At 39.6% G+C, this 22,166-nt stretch overlaps 1 protein-coding gene across 2 annotated transcripts in view; it reads left to right on the forward strand.

Annotated features, from left to right (window-relative positions):
* The window catches only part of CDKL4 (cyclin dependent kinase like 4), a 49,544-nt gene that overhangs the window by 5,653 nt on the left and 21,725 nt on the right, over positions 1-22,166 (forward strand). For both annotated transcript variants that reach the window (XM_027033611.2, XM_027033610.2), the window contains exons 2-3: positions 7,739-7,962; positions 11,203-11,324. In XM_027033611.2, the coding sequence (XP_026889412.1) occupies positions 7,795-7,962; positions 11,203-11,324 (290 nt within the window). In that variant the 5' untranslated portion in view covers positions 7,739-7,794. The remainder of the gene's footprint in view (positions 1-7,738; positions 7,963-11,202; positions 11,325-22,166) is intronic.

A 22,166-nucleotide genomic window follows, 5' to 3' on the forward strand; every position in this document is an offset into this window, starting at 1 on the left:
GACCCTACTGGGTCTTCCCTCTGTATGCCTCAGAGTTTCCCAGTTAGCCAGAGATATGTGGAAAGCCAAACTACCCCTTCTGGGGCTCTTCCATGATCTTCCCATAAATTTTTGGCTAGTCTGCAGCTCACTCCACCTGGAAGTACATCCTTAGGCTTACAAAGCTGTGGCGCTTTCCCCCGTTGGTTTCCTACTGAATTTTACTGACAGTCCTGTCACGGGTTTTCAGCCTGTCACGGGTGTGAGCCATATCAAGCACATTTTCCCTTGGAGTAAGGCTTCTGGTTCATGGCCAGTTCACAGTAGTTGTGGCGGTGCCCCTGCTGAGCTGGGGGGATGAGGGTAGAGGAGGAATGGCAGCAGGTCCAGGCAGAAGCCACAGACCCCCATTGTTCTTAAGTGGAATTCTAACTGATCATGAATAAGTACTTCTCAATTTGTTTTTTACCTTTGGTTGATTTCCAGAGCCCCCAAATTGTTATGGGTTGGTTCGGGCTTTCATTTTACTTTTTTGACAATTTTCCCTGGCCTTGTGTTTTTGGGAGAGAATTTACCAACCTCTTTACCCCACAGTAGTCAAAGTCTGACCCCTGGTGCTTTTTTGTGGGATTTTTAAAAAATAAACTTTCTTTATTTCTTATGCAGAAACCACTTTATTTTTTTTTAATTTTCATGTTTATTTTATTTTTGAGAGAGAGAGAGAGAGAGAGAGAGAGAGAGAGAGAGAGAAAGCATGAGCAGGGGAGGGGCAGAGAGAGAGGGAGACACAGAATCCGAAGCAGGCTCCAGGCTCTGAGCTGTCAGCACAGAGCCCGATACGGGGCTTGAACCCACAGACTGGGAGATCATGACAGACCCTTAACCAACAGACACTTAACTGACTGAGCCACCCAGGTGCCCCAGAAGCCACTTTAAATTCTCAATCTTTAATCAGGTAAATTTTCGTAAATGGTATTTTTCTAGAAAATTATCCATTTCATCTAAGTTTTTAAATACATTTTTATAGATGCCTGCATGGGGCACCTGAGTGGCTCAGTTGGTTGAGTGTCTGACTTCAGTTCAGGTCATGATCTCACAGTTCGTGAGTTCCAGCCCCGCGTGGGGCTCTGTGCTGACAGCTCGGAGCCAGGAGCCTGCTTTGGATTCTGTGTCTTCCTCTCTCTCTGCCCTAACTACCCTCCCTTTCTCTCTCCAAAATAAACACTTAAAAATAAATAAATACATAAATAAATAAAAATATAGATGCCTGCAAAGTAGACTCATGATTTTTGAAAAAAAAAATTGTTCTGTTTTATTACCTCTTGTTATTTCTTGTTTTGTATATTCATTCTTTCTCCCTTTTTTCTTGAATAAGGTAGTTATAGGTTTGTTTAATTTTTTTTAAGGAACTAGGATTTGGGTTTATTAATTAGATCTATTATTTCTGTATTCTCTATTAATTTCTGCTTCAATGTTATTGTTTCTCGTGCTTTATTTTGGTTTATTTTGTAGTTCTTTTTTAGATTATTGCATTTATTTATTATTTTTACTCTTTTATCTTTTCTTCTATATTGTTTCGATCCCTGGATTTTTTTCTCTCAATTTCTATATGTCAGGGTGTCTCAATCATGGCATTATGAACTTTTCAGATAGACCATTCTTCTTGTGGGGCTCTGTCCTGGGATAAATATTTAGCAGCATTCCTGGCCTCTACATCCTCATAACAATCAAAAATGTCTCCAGACATTGAAAAATTCCTCTGAGGAACAAAATGACCCCCAGTTGAGAACCCCTGCTTTAAATGTATCTCATTGATTTTGATATGTAGTGTTTTCATTATTTTTTTTTTTAGTTCCATTATTTCAGTTTGCATTTCCCCCTCTACCCAGTAGGTATTTAACTGAAGGCTTTTTTAGTTTGTAGGTAGAAGGTCTTTTTTTTAATTATATATATATATATATATATATATATATATTTAATTGTATTAATTTCTAGTTTGATTGTGATCAGAATGTTTTTATAATATTTCTAGTTTTTTAAACTTTCTGATGTGTGCTTGAGAAGAAGGTAGATTTTAGATTATCAGAGTATATAATTCAATATATCTGTCTCCTAAAGATCTACCTTATTGGTTATATTGTTTAGGTATTCTGCATAGTTACATGCTTTTTTGTTTTGTTTTGTTTTTTGTTTTTTGTTTTCCATTGGCCTTGCCTTTTCCTCAAACTGTTGTGTTTAAGTGTCATGATTAATGTGTTTCTATACATGTCTCCTTACATGTCCTAAATAAAGTTTCTGCTTTATAACAGTAATTGCTATGTTATTTGAGGGCTGTTATATCTTCATTGTGAATCGTGGCTTTTAGCATTAAAAATTGCCCCCCTTCTGTTGTATTTAATGCTTCCTGTAGCTTTAATTATATTTTGTCTTAAATCTCCTTTCTTAATATTTCCATTTGTCCTGAATACCTCTGTTTGTCTTTTTATTTTTAACCTTTCTGAATCACTTTGTCTTAGATGTGTCTCTTGCATATAGCTTATAGTTGAATCTAGCTTTGTGAGCCAAATTGAAATCTTTTTCATTTAATCAATGAGTTAAGCCCACACATATTTATTGATATAACTGATATTAGTCTTTACCCTGTCATATTGTTTTATATTATAATTTTTACATGTATAATGTTAACCCTGTGTTCTTTCTCTATGTATTGTGTTTGATTTTTATTTCTTAGACTTCTTTGGGTATTTTTTTAGTGCTCTCAGTCCATTTTCTTATTTAACTTTTTATTCTCTGGTTTGTCTGGGTTTTTTTTCAAGTTTATTTATTTATTTTGGGAGAGAGAGAGAACACGCACGTGTAGGAGGGGCAGAGAGAGAGAGAATTCCAAGCAGGCCCCACACTGTCAGCATGGAGCCCGATGCAGGGCTCAAACTCACAAACCGTGAGATCATGACCTGAGCCAAAATCAAGAGTTGGAGCTTAATCAACTGAGCCAGCCAGGTGCCCCTGGTTTGCCTCTTTTTAATGGTGTATTTTACTCCCATCTATTTAGTTATCAATTTATTCTGCTTTCTTTGTTCCCTTTCCATTTTTTAAACAGATCTTTAATTGCATTACCTTCTACATTGTCAGCACTTCTAACTTTTATATATTATTCTTCCACCCTTGTCCCCATCTTTGCTCTAGTCATCAATTAAATATATTAAATGCTCACTATAAATCTCTTCTTGAAGTTTTCCCAATCAGCTCTTGGCTGGGTGAAAGTTTCCTCTTGTAGATTCTTTTTTTTTTTTTTTAATTTTTTTTTTTTTTAACGTTTTATTTATTTTTGAGACAGGGAGAGACAGAGCATGAACAGGGGAGGGTCAGAGAGAGGGAGACACAGAATCCGAAACAGGCTCCAGGCTCCGAGCCGTCAGCACAGAGCCCGACGCGGGGCTCGAACCCACGGATGGCGAAATCATGACCTGAGCCAAAGTCGGCCGCTCCACTGACTGAGTCACCCAGGCGCCCCTCCTCTTGTAGATTCTTTAAGAGGGTTCATGAATACAATATTCCTGGAGGTCTTGCATATTTTAAACTGTTTATGTATGATTTTGCTACTTGAAGGACAGCTTGGTTGAGTGTAAAATCCTTGGCCTTCACTTTCTTCTCTTGAATCTCTTGAAAAGGCTGCTGTTGCACTGTGTCCTCTAGACAAGGTTGATGTCACTCTCTTTCTCTTATGGCTGCAGGATATGAGAGTATTTGTTTTGATAGTTTTATTCAAATATGTCCGAGTTGATTGTTCTGACTTAGTTTTGCCAACTACCTGACGGGCCTTTTCAGTATGTACGCTTTGACTTCATTTTGCTTCCAGAAAAATTTCACGGATTATACTTTCAACTATTCGTTCTGTTCCACCATTTTGTTTTCTTCTTCAGAGACTCTAATTACATGTGTTGGGTTGTCTTTGCCTGTCTTCCATTTCAACCACTTTCTCTCTAAACTCTCTTACTTTTTCTTTTCTCATTTTGAATCTCTTAATTGTTCTGTCTTTTTAAAATGTCCCTTATTAAGTTTTCATTGGAATCTATTCTTTCATTGGTGTCTTGTTTTTTAGCCTTTATTTCTGAGATGATTTTGTCTTTTTCTTGTATTTTTTTTCCTGAGTTCAATCAACTATCTTTTTTTTTCTTATTTATTTTTTTTTTTGTTCACTTCTGGTCTTATTTGAATTTCTGATTCCAAGTGCTTTTCATATATCCAGATGAATGTTAGAAGATATTTAAATCGGTTTGGAGTGTTGTGTTAGTTTTCTTCTGCTTCACTGTTAGGTTTTTGGACATAATTTTCATCAGCTGAAATGTTCCATTCTCATTTCTATTTTCTTCCACTAATAGGTTTGTGTGGAGACCGCTTTTGTCTATTTGATTTCCTGGACAAGTTTTGGCTTGTGATAGTTGATAGCAATCCTAGGTCAAGAGAGTCCGCTCTGTCAATGTACCAAAGTGCAGTTTCTTTAGTGAGTAGCACTTTTTTTTTTTTAAATTAGGGGCAGAGAGATTTGCATGTCCTTCAGTTTTGGGGTTCTCTTTTGTCTTGCAGGGGCACAAATTTACCCTCTTGCTTCTTTTACTCTTCACTCTCCAGTCTCTGACAGAGATTGGAGAAGCCTCTGCCTTCCCTCTTGCCCTTCTCTTCCCCAATAGTGTCACACTGACTGATGCCTTCTCGACATCCGTAACTTTTAAGTCCTTTCCCTGTGGTGACTGCTCTGATCCACTGAGACACTCTCAGTATTTTTGCACTTGTGATGTATTTTCTCTTTGGCTGGGGGGAAGGGGGGATGATTTTAAGTCTATCCCAGGCCCTTCATTTCCTCTCCTGTCTCCTTTACAGTTTTTCCAGATCCCACCACATTTCTGTATTCGTTCTCTGCAAAGGCTTCTAGTGGGATCCTGGGAAATATCTCTTCCAGAATTTGGAGTGTACTTTTCTACTTAAGTTTTTAAATTCCTCTGTCTTTCCTATTATGTTGGAAGCATTTCATTTATGTGCATTTTCTTATTAAGTTTATTTTTATTTAAGAGAGAGATAGAGAGCAAGCCACATGTGGGGCCCAAACTCCCAAACTGTGTGATCATGACCTAAGCCAAAATCAAGAGTCAGATGCTTAACCAACGGAGCCACTCAGGCGCCCCAATATTTATGTGGTTTTATTGTTCTGGTTGATTTCTACAGCTTTGTGAAAGATACGTGACGAGATTAGAGTTAGACAGCCATCATTATCCTTGGCTATCTCAAAGTTCCCCACCATATACATCTTTACAAACCATTTAGGTAAAATGTGGAGCAGGTATGTGAACTTTGGGTAGAGGTAGAGGTAGAGGATAAGAAAGAAGGCATTTGGCTGAGAACAAACTGACTTTGAAACGATTCTATTTGTGTAGAGATAGTCATCAAACAGATAGTTGGGCTGTACCTCAGATAAGAGATAGAAATGACTGCTTCTTAAAACTCTGGTAGAGTCCTAGTAAGCTGGAATTAAAGCCATAAATCCCTTTGAGGAATTTCTGTCGTGGTCTAACTCCTGCCTGCACGCTCAGACCCATCTTCCATGAACATATAAGCCCTTTAGAAAGCAGATACCATTGAGAGGTTAACAGGTAAAGTACTATTTTTCTGGTGTTTTATTTTATCATATTCAGAAGTTTGGTTGATGTGTCTAAGAAATCTAAATATTAGTCTGAGAACTCAATCATTATTAAGCCAGTTAGGGGAAAAAAAAAAGAAAATCATAGATCAATAGATCAAAATATCTATCTAGAGGGAAATAAGAACATAATACATAGACGAACATCATGAGTAAGCTTTCTGGCATATTCACAGTTTCTTCCAGTAACCATAGGGCTTATCGAGTAGGTTAAGTTCATAAATCCACAAAGATCTATACTGATAACTTTCTAAAGCAAATTCCTAGTTTCTACTGTTTTATCACCTGTAACTAGGCTAAAGAACAAATCTATGCATGTTTATATATAAACAGATTTAAGATAATAATACCTATATAAAAATACAGTATAACTGATAGAGATTTCAGAACATAATCTGTGATGAATTTTCCATGTGTTATTTAAGAGTGTATGCTTCAGTTTTCTCCCTGTAATAAGAAAGAATAGAATCTACAAAAAAAAAAAAAATGAGGCATTGTAAAATGGTTTAGTAATAGTCATTTACCAAGGTAAACACTCCCCCAGTTGTGTCTTTCTATGGTGATGAGTGAGAGTAGATGATTTCTTTCTCCATTGAGACAATCTGTGGGTGGAAAAGATGTTAGTGAAGTAAAAAAGAAAAAGAAAGAGGATACTCATTTGAACATGAAAAATCTAAAAAGGGGTCACCTCTTTTACTTGACATTTTATTAATACTAAGACCTGGATAAAATGGTTCTCCTAACTGTGCATTCTTTTGAACTAACTGAGAGGCAGTATAGCCTAGTGATTGAAATTGTGATCTCTGGAGCTTGACTCCCTGGGTTCTAATTCCATACTAGCTTCACCTTGCCTTGGTTTTCTCATCCATATAACTGGATGAAAATCGCACTTACTTCATAGAATGGTTGTGCAAATTATATGTGATTTTCCTAGGACAATGTTATTTAAGGGCTAGCTCTTATTATCACTATTAGATTATATTAAGATTCTGCTGGATAAAGTGGGGTGGGATTTTTGAGACTTACTTGAATTTTTATATCTTTAATTCCTACACTGATTTCTTTAATTATGGTGGCCTTATTTGTTACTTACCATGTAATCCAGTCACCACAAAATTCACACATGGGTGATGCAGGACCAACAAATTAAATATTTCCATGGAAATCATTATGGATATGAAAGCATTCGTGAAAAATTAGAGAAATCTGTCCTCTTTTTGTGCTTTTTCTTTTCTTTGGGAGCTAAGAATTTAAGGATATGTTCCTTCATACATATAAGAGCTAAGAGCTAGAAAGATTTTGGTACTGTTTTTAATGGCTGCTTTATTTGACAGTCCATATCTGCTCTTTCCTCTGTCCACCAGGTGGAAGTGTAGCACTTTGTACCTTGTCTGGTTCTCAGTTCTTCCTAAACCCCCTTGTCAAATGGGTGAGGAGAGAAAAGAGAAACAATGTAATCCAGAGTATAAAAATGTTCCTTCAGTTGGATTTTACAGCATCATATTTTAATCATTTACTTGAGGATAATGAAAATAGACTAGATAAGGTTCCTTTCCACGAATTCCTTAATTCAACTGAAGTAAATACAGACCCACTATAAGAAATATATGAGATCTTGGGGCACCTGGGCGGCTCAGTCAGTTAAGTGTCCGACTTCAGGTCATGATGTCACAGTTCATGGGTTCGAGTCCTGAATTGGGCTGTGTGCTGTCTGCCAGTGCAGAGCCTGCTTGGGATCCTCTGTCTCCATCTCTGTTTGGCCCCTCCCCACATCTTCTCTCTCTCTCTCTCTCTCTCTCTCTCAAAAATAAATACATGTTAAAAAAATTTTTTTAATAAAAATCTTAAAATAAAAAAGAAATATATGAAATCTTTGCAGTAGCTCAAAGGACCACATAACGACTGAACTAAACTGCCAAAATAATGTTCACATCTTTCTAAGTGTATTTAAAATTAATCGATGGAAATAAATCTCTGGCATCCTGAGTAAATTGGTTTTATGTAAAAGATTGTGAGAACATTGACCTTGATGACTTGATCAAGCTGAGTCGTCTTATTTTCCAGGTGCAACATTGTGCTGCAAGGCAATCAATACAGTACCTTAAGTCACTTCAACCATAATGGAAAAGTATGAAAAATTAGCTAAGATTGGAGAGGGGTCCTATGGGGTTGTATTCAAATGCAGAAACAAAACCTCCGGACAAGTGGTAGCTATTAAAAAATTTGTGGAATCTGAAGATGATCCTGTTGTTAAGAAAATAGCACTAAGAGAAATACGTATGTTGAAGGTAGGTTAACTTTCTCTATATATCTATAACCTCATGGTATTGGATGAAATATGTATGCCCAAATTACAATTTGAATGCATCTTAAAGTGGTGTTGTTTTTCTGGTTGGACTTAAATTTCTTGGTATCAGTGACTATGGAAAATGAGTTGATTATCGCTTTGGACTTTGGCAGCTCTGATCCTGAAGTACTTTCCATTCTGGTTGGTAAATATCTACTGTCCTGAGTCCCTTCATCCCGGTGTTCACCCTCCCCCACCCCCGCCTTTCTCCACTCATCCCCCACCCAATCCTCCTCCCCACAAACAGGCAACTAGAAGAGCATCTCCCGGCACAGGATCCCTCAGGACTGGACTGTGGCATCCATAGGGGTTGGTCCTTCCTGTGTTCCACTGGTTCTTAGACCTACTGAGTATCTCCCCCAGCTATGTATACACATTTTTCACAAATAATTTGTTAGTTAGTTGTTGTTGTTGTTGTTGTTGTTGTTGTTTAAGTAAGCTCTATCCCCAATGTGGGGCTTGAACTAGGACCTGGAGGTCAAGTCACATGCTCTACCAACTGAGCCAGCCAGGTGCCCCTAAAGTTGTTTTTACTCTGATAGGATTTGACACGTAAGATTCATAAGTCTTCAATGGAAATGTTTTCCTGTCCTAGAAATGTTACGGTTTTAGAACCAGAAAAGAACCTAGCGACACTTCTCATCCAGCACCTTATCTTATCAGGGAGGAAACTGAGGCACAGGGCAGCACCTCTCAAACATTAATGTGCATTGGAATCCCCAGGGGGACTTTGCTAAAATGCAGGTACTGAGTTGAAGGTGTGTGGTCAGCCTGAGATGCAGCATTTCCAGCAAACTCCTTGGTGGCACAGAAGGTTTGGAGACCACACTTGGAATAACAGAAATGTGATTTATATCCTCAAGAACACACAGCCGATCTTCACTTTTGACATGTGTCATCTTTTTTTAGGAAAACCCCAGAAGTCAGTTTTTAAAGGGAGATAATAATTATCATATTATCTGTCCTTTCCAAGTATTATTTGCAGCACGATTCCTAAAATTAATAATAGTTTAAAATATAATTTCATATACACCGACTGAGTTCTCAAGTACATCCATCATAAAAACCGGTTCACTGTTCCCTCGCAGCCAGCAGAGGGCGCTGGTCAGCAGACAACGTCACAGAGCTAAGCTCCAGGGTGTGTCTGACCTGGCTGTGGGTTGTTTTCTAATGAAAGTAATGCTTTTTTATCCCCCACCTCCCGCCTACCCACGACTGCAAGTAAGGTTAATGCTCGTAGTACCTCCTGGGTCACAGTGCCCCAATTTGACTTGAAGGTAAAAAGTAGCCAGATTCCACCTCAGCTTGGTCTCTGGTGACGGTTCCCATAACGTACCCCTTTAATGCTTTTGGTATGTTATACCCATGCATGCCCTGGACAGTTTACTTCCATGATAAACTTCCCTTCCCTTCTTCCTATCCTCCTGTTATTTAAATGTGATTTGATTTTGGTCCTCCTTATCACCTGTGTTACTGATACAAGTCACTGTTTTCCTGGGCTAAGTTAATTTCATTTGCAAAGGGGATATGTATTGCTCATCTACCCCAAACCGGGTTTGACCAGGTTAGTATCTGTGAATCGCTTAGCCTCCTGGTAGAGACGCTGTTTCACTTCCATCCTGTGGTTTTCAGTGTAGCACAAAGCAGCTGGCTTACCTGTGTGACCTGTTTCCTCCCGTTTGCCTCTCTGCTGTCTTAGACAACGGCAAGTTGATTTTATGCTCTGGACATATTTTTAATATGTAATGGAGTCCTTTTTCTCAAACTGTTGAACAGCAGACACATAGTTGCAGACTCATTTTTTTTTCCCTTCAAGTCATGCTTACAGGTACTAAAGTAGAGGAGGCTATCACTATTGGGCCTGCAAAGTATTTATGCAGCTCCTACTGTATACACAATACTGTGTTCCCTCTATATATCTTTCTGAGTAAGTGGTAGAGGGTTTGGAAAGTGATGTATCTATATACTGGAAAACAATAGGGAAGATGAGTTATATGTAAGTAGGAGTGATCAGATGTCCTGATTCATAGCTTTTGTCCCAGAATCCGGTCTGGTTAGCATCCTCTTTCAAAAGCACCCTAGGGTGTGAGGGCGATCTGTCACCCCCTGGACTGCCAAAGGTGATTTGGCTGATCTGGCTGGCTAGGCTGTTTTCCTCTTCCTCCCTCACCACTCCATGTGCATCTTGGAGCTTGGAGCTACATGCTTGGCCGAAGAGGACGACCTTCCCTGATACAGGAGGACCGCTCTTCCGTCAAGGGTCTAGGAGTAGCTGCGTTCCCCTGCTACAACCTCCAAACGAGCTCTCAAAAGCCTCCTGGTTTGTGTGCTAACTTACATGGTGGCCCTAGCTGTAGGCAGGATGACCGTATCTGCCTATGTGCCTGGGACAGTCTTGGCTTATGCTTGTTACCCTGATTGGATGATAAGTTATATAGTTAACTCTATGATGGATTATCTTCAGTAGAATTTTCCCTCTGGTTCATAGCATTAAACAGGTGCCTTGTGAAATCCTTCAGCTTGAGACGGAATTTAGCACATAAGACGTCTAAGCATAAGAGAGAACAATAGAATCAAAGAACAGAGATGAAAACATGATAAATAAATTAAAAACACACTGTGGGGACTCGTAGAATAGGCAGCTTAATCAGAGTTGAACGTTAGGATCTGGTATTTCTGAAAACCAACACGCAAATCCAGACTGGGTTTAAACCCATGACAATATGCAAACTTAGTGGGGATTAATAATTTTTAGGGCCTTTTACTCAGTAATTCCATTTCTTCAATTTTTTATTCAGGTTATTTTATGACCTGGATGTTTAGAATTTTCACAAACTACATAAAGTGTTTGTGGTATCAGTGCCTGTATTTTAAGTTGTGCACTTTATTTGCTATCTCCAGAGAGATTCAAGCAGTTTAATTACCATCTATATACAGGTACATTAAATAAACTCTTAAAGAATTTATTTTAAAGAAGAAAAACATCTTCTTTTTCAACCTCAAGTTTCTATGATTCTTACCAAGAGTAGTTCCTCTTGTGAGTAACCATAATAAAATTATCCACAAGAGATGCACAGGGAATGGTAAGCAAGGCCTTCTATTGTTCAAATTGTAAGGGATCTGGGGAGAAACTACTATAAGAAATAAAATCACCAGACTTTGTATTTCAATTCCTTTGCAGCAATTAAAGCACCCAAACCTTGTGAACCTCATTGAGGTGTTCAGGAGAAAAAGGAAAATGCATTTAGTTTTTGAATACTGTGATCACACACTTTTAAATGAGCTGGAAAGAAACCCCAAAGGGTAAGTGACACACAAACTGAGGCTCTTGTGGCCATTTGGTTTCATTATATGTGGGATTAACTGTGGCAAATTTCAAATATGAAACACCGTCCTCTTTCTACCAAGATGTGTCTGCTGGCTACCCCTTTCCCATCTGAGTTAGGATGTGCTCAGAGGAACATGAATATTAACCTAGAATAAAAATATTTAGGAAGACAAATCTACTGCAAATATAAATCACAACGCGTTTTGAAGCTAACTTCCCTACAGGCATACCTCGGAGATATTGCAGGTTTGGTTCTAAATCATTGCAATAAAGCCGACATTGCAATAAGGTGAGTCAAATGAATTTTTTGGCTTCCCAGTGCATACAGAAGTTATGTTTACACTATATTGTAGACTATTAAGTGCTCAATAGCATCATGTCTAAAAAAGCAATGTACATACCTTCATTTAAAAATATTTTATTGCTGAAAAATGCTAACCATCATCTGAACATTGAGCGAGTCATAACCACTGGTCCCAGATCACCATAAAATACAATAATAATGAAAAAGTTTGAAATATTAGGAGAATTACCAAACACAGAGACACAAAGTGAGCAAATGCTCTTGGAAAAATGGCGCCAGTGGACTGCCTCCACAGGGGATTTCCACAAACCTGCAATTTGTGAAAAAACACAATGTCTGTGAAGTACAATAAAGCAAAGCACAATAAAGCAGGGCAATAAAACGAGGTATGCCTGTATTGGATTGTCTCAATTCAAGGAATGAACCATGGTTCAGTATTTGGATTCCACTAAAATTAGAATCCATATAATTCACTAAAAGGTTAAAGGAGAAAAAATACATGTGGTTGATAAAATTTGAAAAGGCAGTTGATAAATTCAACATCCTTTCCTGATTATTAAAAAAAAAAAAAAAAAACCTTAGCAAAGTGGGATTAAATGCTTTCCTAGTGCATATGCGTGCACACACACGCCCCTCTTCAAATCAACAGCTAGTTTTATACTCAGTACTAAAGGAACCACCATTAAAGTGAGAAATGAGGAAGTCAGTTGTCACTACCATAAGGCAACACTGTTCTGAGAGCTCTAGCCAATGTAATGTAATAAGAAAGACAAATAGATTATGTAACTTTGGAAACAAGATTGAACTATCTTTATATGGATGATAGTATCCTACAAAATCTAAGATAATTGCCTAAAGGATCATTATAACCAGTGGAATTCAGTATAATGAGTACAGCACTCCAAATTCCACACATAAAAATTAACCACTTTTGTATCAATGAGCACTTTAGGAAAGCTAGTGGAGAAGGATCTCATTCAAATATCAGTAACAAAAAAGTTTAGAAATAAAGATAAAAAGAATTGTACAGACTCTACATAGGAAAGACAACTACAAAATTTAAGTGAGGTACATAAATGATTTTATTTAAATGAACATGTACTTCTGGGTAGAAATATTCATTATTATAAAGATATTGCTTCCCTAATTTATTTATTTATTGCACAAAATCTAATCAGAATGCCAATGGGATTTTTTTTAACTTGAAAATCAAGTTCTCTAAATCAAGAAATTTTTTAAAAAGAAAAAAGGGGACTTTAACTGCCAAATATTAAATTATATCAGCTTTAGAGATTCCTTTGACAAAATGTACCATAAACAAAACTAAAAAAGAAGTGGCAAATTAGGTAATTATTTGCCAGATGAAGAATTAATATCATTTCACTTACAGATTTTGCAAATCAAATGTTTTAAAAGATTAGTGCCCCATTTGAAAATATATTCATTCAAAAAAACTTGAGTAAAATACTATTGTTTTTCCAGCTAGGTGCTAAGGATATAGCAGCAAACAGAACACATTAAAAAAGTTGCCTGGGGGTGCCTGGGTGGCTCAGTCGGTTGAGCATCCGACTTTGGCTCAGGTCATGATCTCATGGTTAGTGAGTTCGAGCCCGCATCTGGCTCTGTGCTGACAGCTCAGGGCCTGGAGCCTGTTTCAGATTCTGTGTCTCCCTCTCTCTCTGCTCCTCCCGTTAACACTCCACCGCTCTCTCAAAAATAAAGATAGATAGATAGATAGATAGATAGATAGATAGATAGATAGATAAAAGTTTATTTTTGAGACAGAATGTGAGTGGGGGAAGGGCAGAGAAAGGGGGTGTTCACAGATTTTGAAGCAGGCTCCAGGCTCTGCGCTGTCAGCACAGAGCCTGATGCAGGGCTCGAACTCATGAACTGTGAGATCATGACCTGAGCCAAAGTTGGCCACATAACCTACTGAGCCACTCAGGCACCCCTAAATGGTTTTCATCTTTTAACCAAGAAAGGACATTTAGAGAAATTTGTAGTAAGAAAATAATCAGATAGGTGCAAAAAGTTACACATAAGAATGTTCAACACATCATTATTTACTACAACAACAACAAACTGGGACTGACCTAATTTTCCATTAGTAAAGCTTTGGTTAAATGCACTTTGCTATATCCATACAATGGAACACTATGCATCCAACCCATTAATAAGGAAGTTGGATAGTTCATGTTCTGGGGAAAACGTTCATGAAATGTTATGTGAAAAAAAAAAAAAAGAGATTATAAAGCATAATTTTCAGTGTAATTGAAAATTTATTTTGAATTGTCCCTATATCCTAGTGAATGCACATATTTTCCTCTGAAAATAAAAATTAATTAAAAAACACAGTTTAAATGAGGAATTAATTCATAGTTCAACTTTATTGCGAACAAAATAGGGTTTTGTATTGGCTTAGACAACAGATTGTTCAACCATCCTATAAGTTAATTTATAAATTACATTTTCATAAAACTTAGAAATATAATTTTTTTAATGTTTATTTATTTTTGAGAGAGCGAGAGACAGAGCGTGAGTGGGGGAGGGGCAGAGAGAGGGAGACACAGAATCTGAGCAGGCTCCAGGCTCTGAGCTGTCAGCACAGAGCCCGACATGGGGCTCGAACTCACAGAGCATGAGATCATGACCTGAGCCAAAGTTGGACACTTAACTGACTGAACCACCCAGGTACCCTCATTTTATTTTTTAGAGAGACAGAGTGCAAGCAGGGGAGGGGCAGGGGGGGGGGGGGGGGACACAGAATCCAAAGCAGGCTCCAGGCTCTGAACTATCAGCACAGAGCCTGATGCAGCCTTGAACTCACTGATCACGAGATCATGACCTGAGCCGAAGTCGGACGCTTAACCAACTGAGCCACCCAGGTGCCCCTTTGAAACTTAGAAATATAATTGTTCAAGGCCCTGAAAATAAAACGTACAGTACATACTACACGTGTACCTATTTAATTGAACTAAACATCTTTCTCTTCCCTCTATGATGCATAAGCTTTCCTGCTGGTAGGACTTAGCTGATGCTCTTCCTTTAATCTAGAGTATTCTAAACTCTTCCTCTTTCCCTATCTCTATCATAATCTTTACAATGAGAAATCCTACCCCCCACTCCCTTCTTAAAACCTACTTAGAGAACAGCCAGGAGAGTGTAAAACCAGTGACTAGCAAACAGAGGTAAACAACCAGGCCACATACATACCAACCCTCTTTGAGCCGTTGTTTATTAGGGTAAATTCGCGGTTTGGGGAAGTCACGGTGTGCAGCCATGAGACAATGGACGTGGTGGATGTGTGGGATGGGCTGTGGGATGGTGAGATGATCATCCAGAGACCCGAGGACTAAGTTACCTCATGAAGAAGAGCTGATTTCACACTAAGATGGTGAAAGTACTGTTCCCTCTGCCAGATGGAACCTCTGGTGCCCTCTACTTTGTGAGGAGCACAAAAAGCGTTTGTTAGATAATAGCGGCATAGCGAGTACTGAGTACTGCGATAGTGTCGGATTTGCTCGGGTAAAGAACCACACGGATATACAGCAACTGAAATTGGCATCATCTGGTTAAACTTAAAACGATCTAGTCCCATTCTGTGTTCTACAGTAAGTACAATGTGTAAGTTAATTGGTGATGTGATAGACATTGCCTTCCCACCAGAGAAAGGATTTTCTTTCCCATTGCACCACATATAATGGAATAATCCTGCCTTCAGGAAGCTTAAAATCTAATGAGGAATCAGAGATACAAAAGAAAAATTAGAAATGATTATAATGTTATAAAACTACTGATGGGTTTATAAAACTATGGCTGTCCACTCCACTTCTGGCTGACAATAGCATATTATGTACATCTGTAAACCAGGGCTTCAATTTCTTTTTTTTTTTTTTTTTCAATTTTAGCTTCATTGAGTTATAGTTGACACATAAACGGTTTGAATTTCTTTCTCTTTCTCAGTTAACTGTTCACAGAAAATTTCCCATGAGACCGGGTGTGGTCTGGTGGAGAGATAGCAGTGAATCATGAGTACTGAGAAATACATTAGTGAGGGTTGCACAAGCGTCATGTCCCAGATTATGAAGTGGGGAGATCCTTTCTCTGAAATGGCTTCCTGATTTCCGCGGGCATGGTGGGATCGCTGGATGACAGAAACCAAGTAGTAGTACTTCGTTTCCAGAATTGCTGTAATAGGCAACAGAGCCATAGTGATGATCAAAATGTTTTAATTAATCATAGGTTCTCTCAAACCAAAATAGATGGGCAGATCAGTAAAGTCCCGTTTGTTCGATAAAAACTGGGGACTAGAAGCTTGACTTGAGTCACCCCAGTAGCCAATTCACAGATCCAGGGCCTTGTGAACCAAGGGAAGACGGCTGTCCCTGAAGCATAGCCCTACAATGACATCACACATACGTATTTAATTCTTCCCCTTAGCCTGCCCTGAAGTAGTCTGCCGCCATTTACAGGACGGTTGTGCACTGGGAAAAGAGAAATACCCTATCTTTTGGGAATTACTGGACAATGCTCTGAGGTAAAACCGGTCCCCAGTGACTTTGAAAGCCACTGCGGTCCATCAGTTTTGGGGGGATGGGGAGCATTAAGCATTAGGTCTGGTAGTAAATGAAATCTTGACTCAAATCCATCTCATGATCATCCTACCCCATCCACAAATCCATCCTTGGGATTATTTCCCCATTTCCTAACTGGGTAGCTGAAATAGATACACTAACAGATGGAAAAAGAGCCAGTTGGCTCTGACCCAAGGAATGAAAACTCTTGTGGTAGGAAGAACCTGGTAGAAGTGTCTGGTAGGCTGCTTCTCTACCAAAATAGAAAACTGAAAGCCATACTACGTATTCGAGGAAGAGCATAAATTGGTGCTACCATTATACACTTTGAGGAGACACAGTTGGGAGGTAGACAAGCATGTTGCACGTGCAGAATCCTCTCCAACACTCCTATCTCCTCAGATCTTTGGATCTCCTCCTCCTCATTTTCCTAATTAATTTCTGGCAGTCAACTTCAATTGCCATAGACAACCATTTCGTCTAGGTTTCAATCAACCAATTTAGCAATCAACTAGACCCACTCCTAGCTGCTCCAGAGAGTCTGTTGAAACTAGAATCCCTAGTAAGTTTGCCCATAGTGTTATAATCAGCCCAGTCTAAAATTATGATTCTTCCTGTCTGGTCCTACATCAGTGAAATCCATTTTTACATGCATTCACCACTGTAAATTAGCGACATCTTATAGTTCTTTTTTTGCTGCACAAACCCTTTTCCTCTGTTTGACTTTGTAATAGGCCCCCTGGGGCATGCTGAAATCTGACTTTGAGAGGTGATGGGGGGAGGAGCCTTGAGAAGAGGCATCCCCAGGCCATGCACCTGCCTCAAGTGAGAACACTAGAGGCTTCTTGTCAAGGCAAAATCAGCCTCATCATACAAGTCTGGCCACTGCTTTGCACGACACGGGATGTTTGGTGGGAAACTGGGGTGCTCTTAGTAATATGAATACTCCCAAGAGTCACATTTCAATTCTTGAGGCTTCGATAGCTCTTTCTCAGTTAATTAACCGAGAAACTAATTAAACTCACACAAGTCCAATCTATGTTGTCACTTAGTACCCTGTAGGATTATTCTCACTGTCTGATTTTTCAGTCATCTCACAGTATTCCTATGGGTCCACAAAGTGAGCCCTATAGACATAAGTAAAAAGGGGTTCTTTTAGGGCAAGCATTGAAACTCTGGCTTCTTAACTGTGCCTTGAACCAAGATATAAAAGCCCTAAACGTGACCTCTGTAAAAATTTCTCATCAAGTTAGAAAGAGTCAGCACACCCCACTCGTCTTTGATTATTTACGTTTCCCATATTATTCTATCACATTCAGTCCACCAAAGCCCTGCCTTGAGAAGGCACTTTTTCCAGATGACCACAGATGATGATTTAACAATTATCTCATCACTAGGTGCCCATCTACCATCTATTCCAGTCACTAATGGTAATTAAGTTCTCCTGCCTTCAGACATAATTAAATCAGATAGCCAATCCCCAATTCCCAATCCTTTTTGCCCATATCTACTTCTGGTATTGAATTCTGAGCAGGTTAGGATTCAACAACATAATTCACTCCAGCTAGTTTAAGCAAAAAGGGATTTATTATGGAGTGTTAGTTTATAAAATTTCTGAGAGTGCCAGAGAAACAAGCTTAATTCAAGTACCTAATGGATACCAGGTACCTTTCTAGGCCTCAGAGCCACAATAAGGGACAAGACAAAGTCCTTGAATTGGAAGAAAGCACAAGGAGTCAGGGAATGCCTAGGGAAAGGAGGAGAATGGACCATAAACACAAAGATCTGGGGGTCACAAGCCTAGGCATGTTTAGGGAATGGCAGGAACCGATGGGGCTGGGGCAGAGTATCTGTGGGAATGTGGGAGCAGACAGAAGGGGAGGAGGACAGTGTGAAGGGGCTGGTAAACCAGAGTAATTAGGTTGGCTTTCATTCTAGGATAGCAAGGGTTTACCGAGAAGAACTCCTTTCATCTCGGGTCCTGACAATGAAATCAGGTTTTCCCATATTAAGTTATATGACAAATTAAAACAAAGATGCTGCATTCTGATGTGAGCATCAGGATTCCCCTGAGTGACCGAGAGAGAGAGAGAGAGAAGTCCCCTGAGCAATCCAGTCTGAATTCCCTGATGGCGCCACCCTTATTACAGTCTTGAGCTAGGATGTCTAGTTTTTGCTCTGAGGCCTTCATTATTCCTTGCAATATCCATTTCTGCACTCCCCCAGAGGATGACATTTAAACACTGAGTGTCAGTTGACTTCTTCAGAAGGTTTTATTTCCCTTCAGAACACTTTGAGAAATGCTGCCTGTGGCTGAATAATGTTGCAACTCTCTTTCTGGAATGAGCACTGTGTGAATCTGTATTCTCTTTGATAACTATCTTCTCTTTGTAGGGTCAGTGGTATTTGTTTGTAGTTGGTATTTTGTATATATGTTGTGTTGCTTGTGATGGAACCTGCCTTCTTGGAATCTGAGCTGACTATTCTGTTTAGGGCCACGCCATGACACTTGATGTGAGATGCCATGAAACAAACACTCCTCTTCCACAGTGAGAGCTCGGGACTTCCCTATGGCATTAGTTCATGCCTGATTCCATGTTATTGACGCTAGAACCCTGGGTCCTGCCAGTCCCCACCTTGTTTCTCGATCCCAGGACTTGAGCCCCTGTGCCAGCCGTCCTTTGATCCCACCTGGCATTCCATTTCTGCATGAATCGGGTCCGGTGTTACTCTTGCTGGTCCCTCACAAGGACTGAAATCCACCTCCCTTCCCTCCACCACCACCACTGTAATCAGAATCACCAGATCTCACCAGCATTATTAAATTTGCCACCTAATTAACCTTCCTGTATCTGCTTTGCCCCCAGAAATCCATTCTCCATATTATGCCACTTGCCTTCTTGAGTCCTTTCAATGACTTTCCTTTAGATTCACAGAAAATCCAAACTACCTACCCAGATCTGTAATCCCTCCATGACTTGGCCTCTGCCAACCTCACCTTCTTCACTCATGCTTTGGCCACACTGGCCTCCTTATTGCTTTTCCCACACTCCCCATTCTTTCTTAGCTCAGGGCCTGTTGCTAGTCTTTTGAGGCTCTTTTTGTCTTTGTATAGCATCTGAGTCCCGTCTACTGGCCTCACCTGATCTCAGACCCTCATTTCCTGAACCTATGGAGATACTAAAACCCAGACTCTTAGGGCATAGACTTCTTAATAAACTTGCAGGGCACTGTTCCATTTTTACACATGAGGAACACTGAAGGCACATATAACTGGCCCAAGGTTATAAAACTTGGAAGCAGGGATTTGAACCGTGCCTCATAGTGCTCAAAAATGGCTCTACTATTCTATTACAAAAACATTTAAGCAATGTCTCCAGCTTGGCTCTGGGCAAAGAGGGGAAAAAGATCAAGTTATATCAGAATTCAGTGTGGGAAACAGAAATGGCTCTAGGTACTTCCAGTGGAAAGGGATTTAATACTGAGAATTAGGGGCTTTCACAATATTAATAATACTTAATAATTAGAAGAGCTGGAGTCAAAGGGCTGCCGTCAGCCTGTGAATATCAAGAACATGCCGCCATAATTGTGACCTGAGATCAGAAAACTGCCCTGAGAAAAATACCTCCACACACTTGCTGCTTCTCCGTATATGCCCCAGCTTCACACGGTGATGTCTTATGTGGAACAGCTACACCTGCAGGATGAGTTTAGTTTTTAAAAAGTGATCTAGGGGCACCTGGGTGGCTCAGTCAGTTAAGCGTCTGGCTCTTGGTTTCTTTTCAGGTCACGATCTCACAGTTGGTGAGTTCGAGCCCCACACGGGGCTCCTCACTGACAGGTGGATCCCACTTGGGATTCTTCCTCTCTCTCTGCCCCTCCCCCACATGCACTCTCTCTGTCTCTCAAAATAAATAGAAACTTCTAAAAAACTGATCTAAACATAGGATTTACATTTCCAAATATGATAAAATATTAAAGCTGAATGACTAGGTGTGTTTGGGATATTCGATAATCCTAAATTTTTTAATTAAAAAATTTTACAGTAGGCATTTAGCAAAAGACACCTTGTGTTTCAGATTTTTGAAACTATGCAACCAGCAACCCCCATCTCCATGAATAGGGTTGAAAAACAAACAACACCCGGATAAAAATATTTGCGGCACATATGCTGACTCCAGTGTATGTTGAGCCTTCATAAATCAACTTAAAAAAACTTTTTAAAGTTTTTATTTATTTTTGAGAGACAGAGAAAGACAGAGCATGCATGGGGGAGGAGCAGAGAGAGAGGGAGACATGGAACCCGAAGCAGGATCCAGGCTCGGAGCTGTCAGCACAAAACCCGTTGCAGGGCTCAAACCCATGAACCATGAGATCATGACCTGAGCCGAAGTCGGACGCTTAACTGACTGAGCCACCCAGGCATCCCTTCATGAATCAATTTTAAAAAGAGTAAACAGACCAGTCAAAAAAGACATAAAGGCCATGAACAGGAAGTACACAAAGGAAGAAATGTAATGTCCAATAATCATGTGAAAATTAAAAGTCACTAGTAATTAGTAAAATGGAAATGAAAACCAAAATGAGCTTTTTATTTTAACCACAGATTGGCAAACATAACATTGGCAAAACCGGCAAGACAATGAGGGGACAGGGGCTTCGATGCACAGATGTTTGGTGGGAGCGTTAATGGGTCTAACCTTTCTTAGAGAAGGTAGTTTGGAAGTATGTAACTGAAAACGTCTTCAGAGGGACAGTGATGTGAGCAATGGCAAAATGTCAGCAGAAAGTTACGGGGAATGTAATTGCTATCATCTATAGAGATGGCTACACGAAGTAGACTCGTCCCAGATGGAGTGGAAGTTACCCAGATCCCCATTTCCGCAATGGAAAATACCTTCCAGTATTTCCAGGGCTCTGCAGGGACAAGAAGCATCCAGCCTTCCATCCTCCTGGGGGCTGTGTTCTCCCTGGCTTCCCCTGGCCGGGGACCTGCCTGCTTACCGGGTGTACGAAACTTACAAAACAACTGTAGCACGTGTTAGAGTGTGTTTACCACCAAACCCGCGGAAGTCAGTCTTCCAGTTTGCCCTTTCTCCTACAGGTCCTACCTGCAGAATCAAAATGTAACTTGTGCCTACCGTTAGCCTTAGAAATCCCACCTCTGGAACTTACCTTAAAAAGATGATTACAGATGTTCATTGACCTGTTGTTTCTAGGCATAAAATTGGGTCAACCTAATTGCTCACCAGTGTGAACTAAGTAAGTAAACTATGACACATCCGTATAATGAGACCATGAAATAGGTGTAAACGTATTAGTATTTGTGCCGCTATGTATTAAAATGTTTCTGAAAGAGGTGGGGGGAGTTGCAGAAGATGAAATGTATGACTAGCCAGGTGTGAGAGAGATTTCATCACGGATATGCTTTTATACTCTTTAAATGTTGAGCCATACGAACACATATATTTAAAATTAAAGTTAAAAAGTAAATGCAGGGACGCCTGGGTGGCTCAGTCCGTTAAACGTCCAACTTCAGCTCAGGTCGTTATCTCGCGGTTCGTGAGTTGGAGCCCTGCGTCAGGCTCTGTGCCGACAGCTCAGAGCCTGCTTCGGATTCTGTGTCTTCCTCTCTCTCTGCCCCTCCCCTGCCCTTTCCCTCTCAAAAATAAAAATAAAAAATGAAAAATAAAAACAAAAAAATGAAAAGTAAATGTAGAGAGAGAGAGAGAGGGAAAGGAACAGAGATGCCTGAAGAAACACAGATGCCTGTGCATTCCAGCAGTTATTTTGGGGTAGCAAGTTTTGAGTCAACACTTTGTATTCTTTTGCTTGTCTGTAGTGTTTGGATTTTTGTGATAAGCTTGTATCATTTTTGCAGATCTAAAGTTTTTAAATTACAAAAGAAAATTGTATATCTATAATGAAAATATAGT

The sequence above is a fragment of the Acinonyx jubatus genome, chromosome A3 (genome assembly GCF_027475565.1).
Source record: "Acinonyx jubatus isolate Ajub_Pintada_27869175 chromosome A3, VMU_Ajub_asm_v1.0, whole genome shotgun sequence".
Taxonomy (NCBI): Eukaryota; Metazoa; Chordata; class Mammalia; order Carnivora; family Felidae; genus Acinonyx; species Acinonyx jubatus.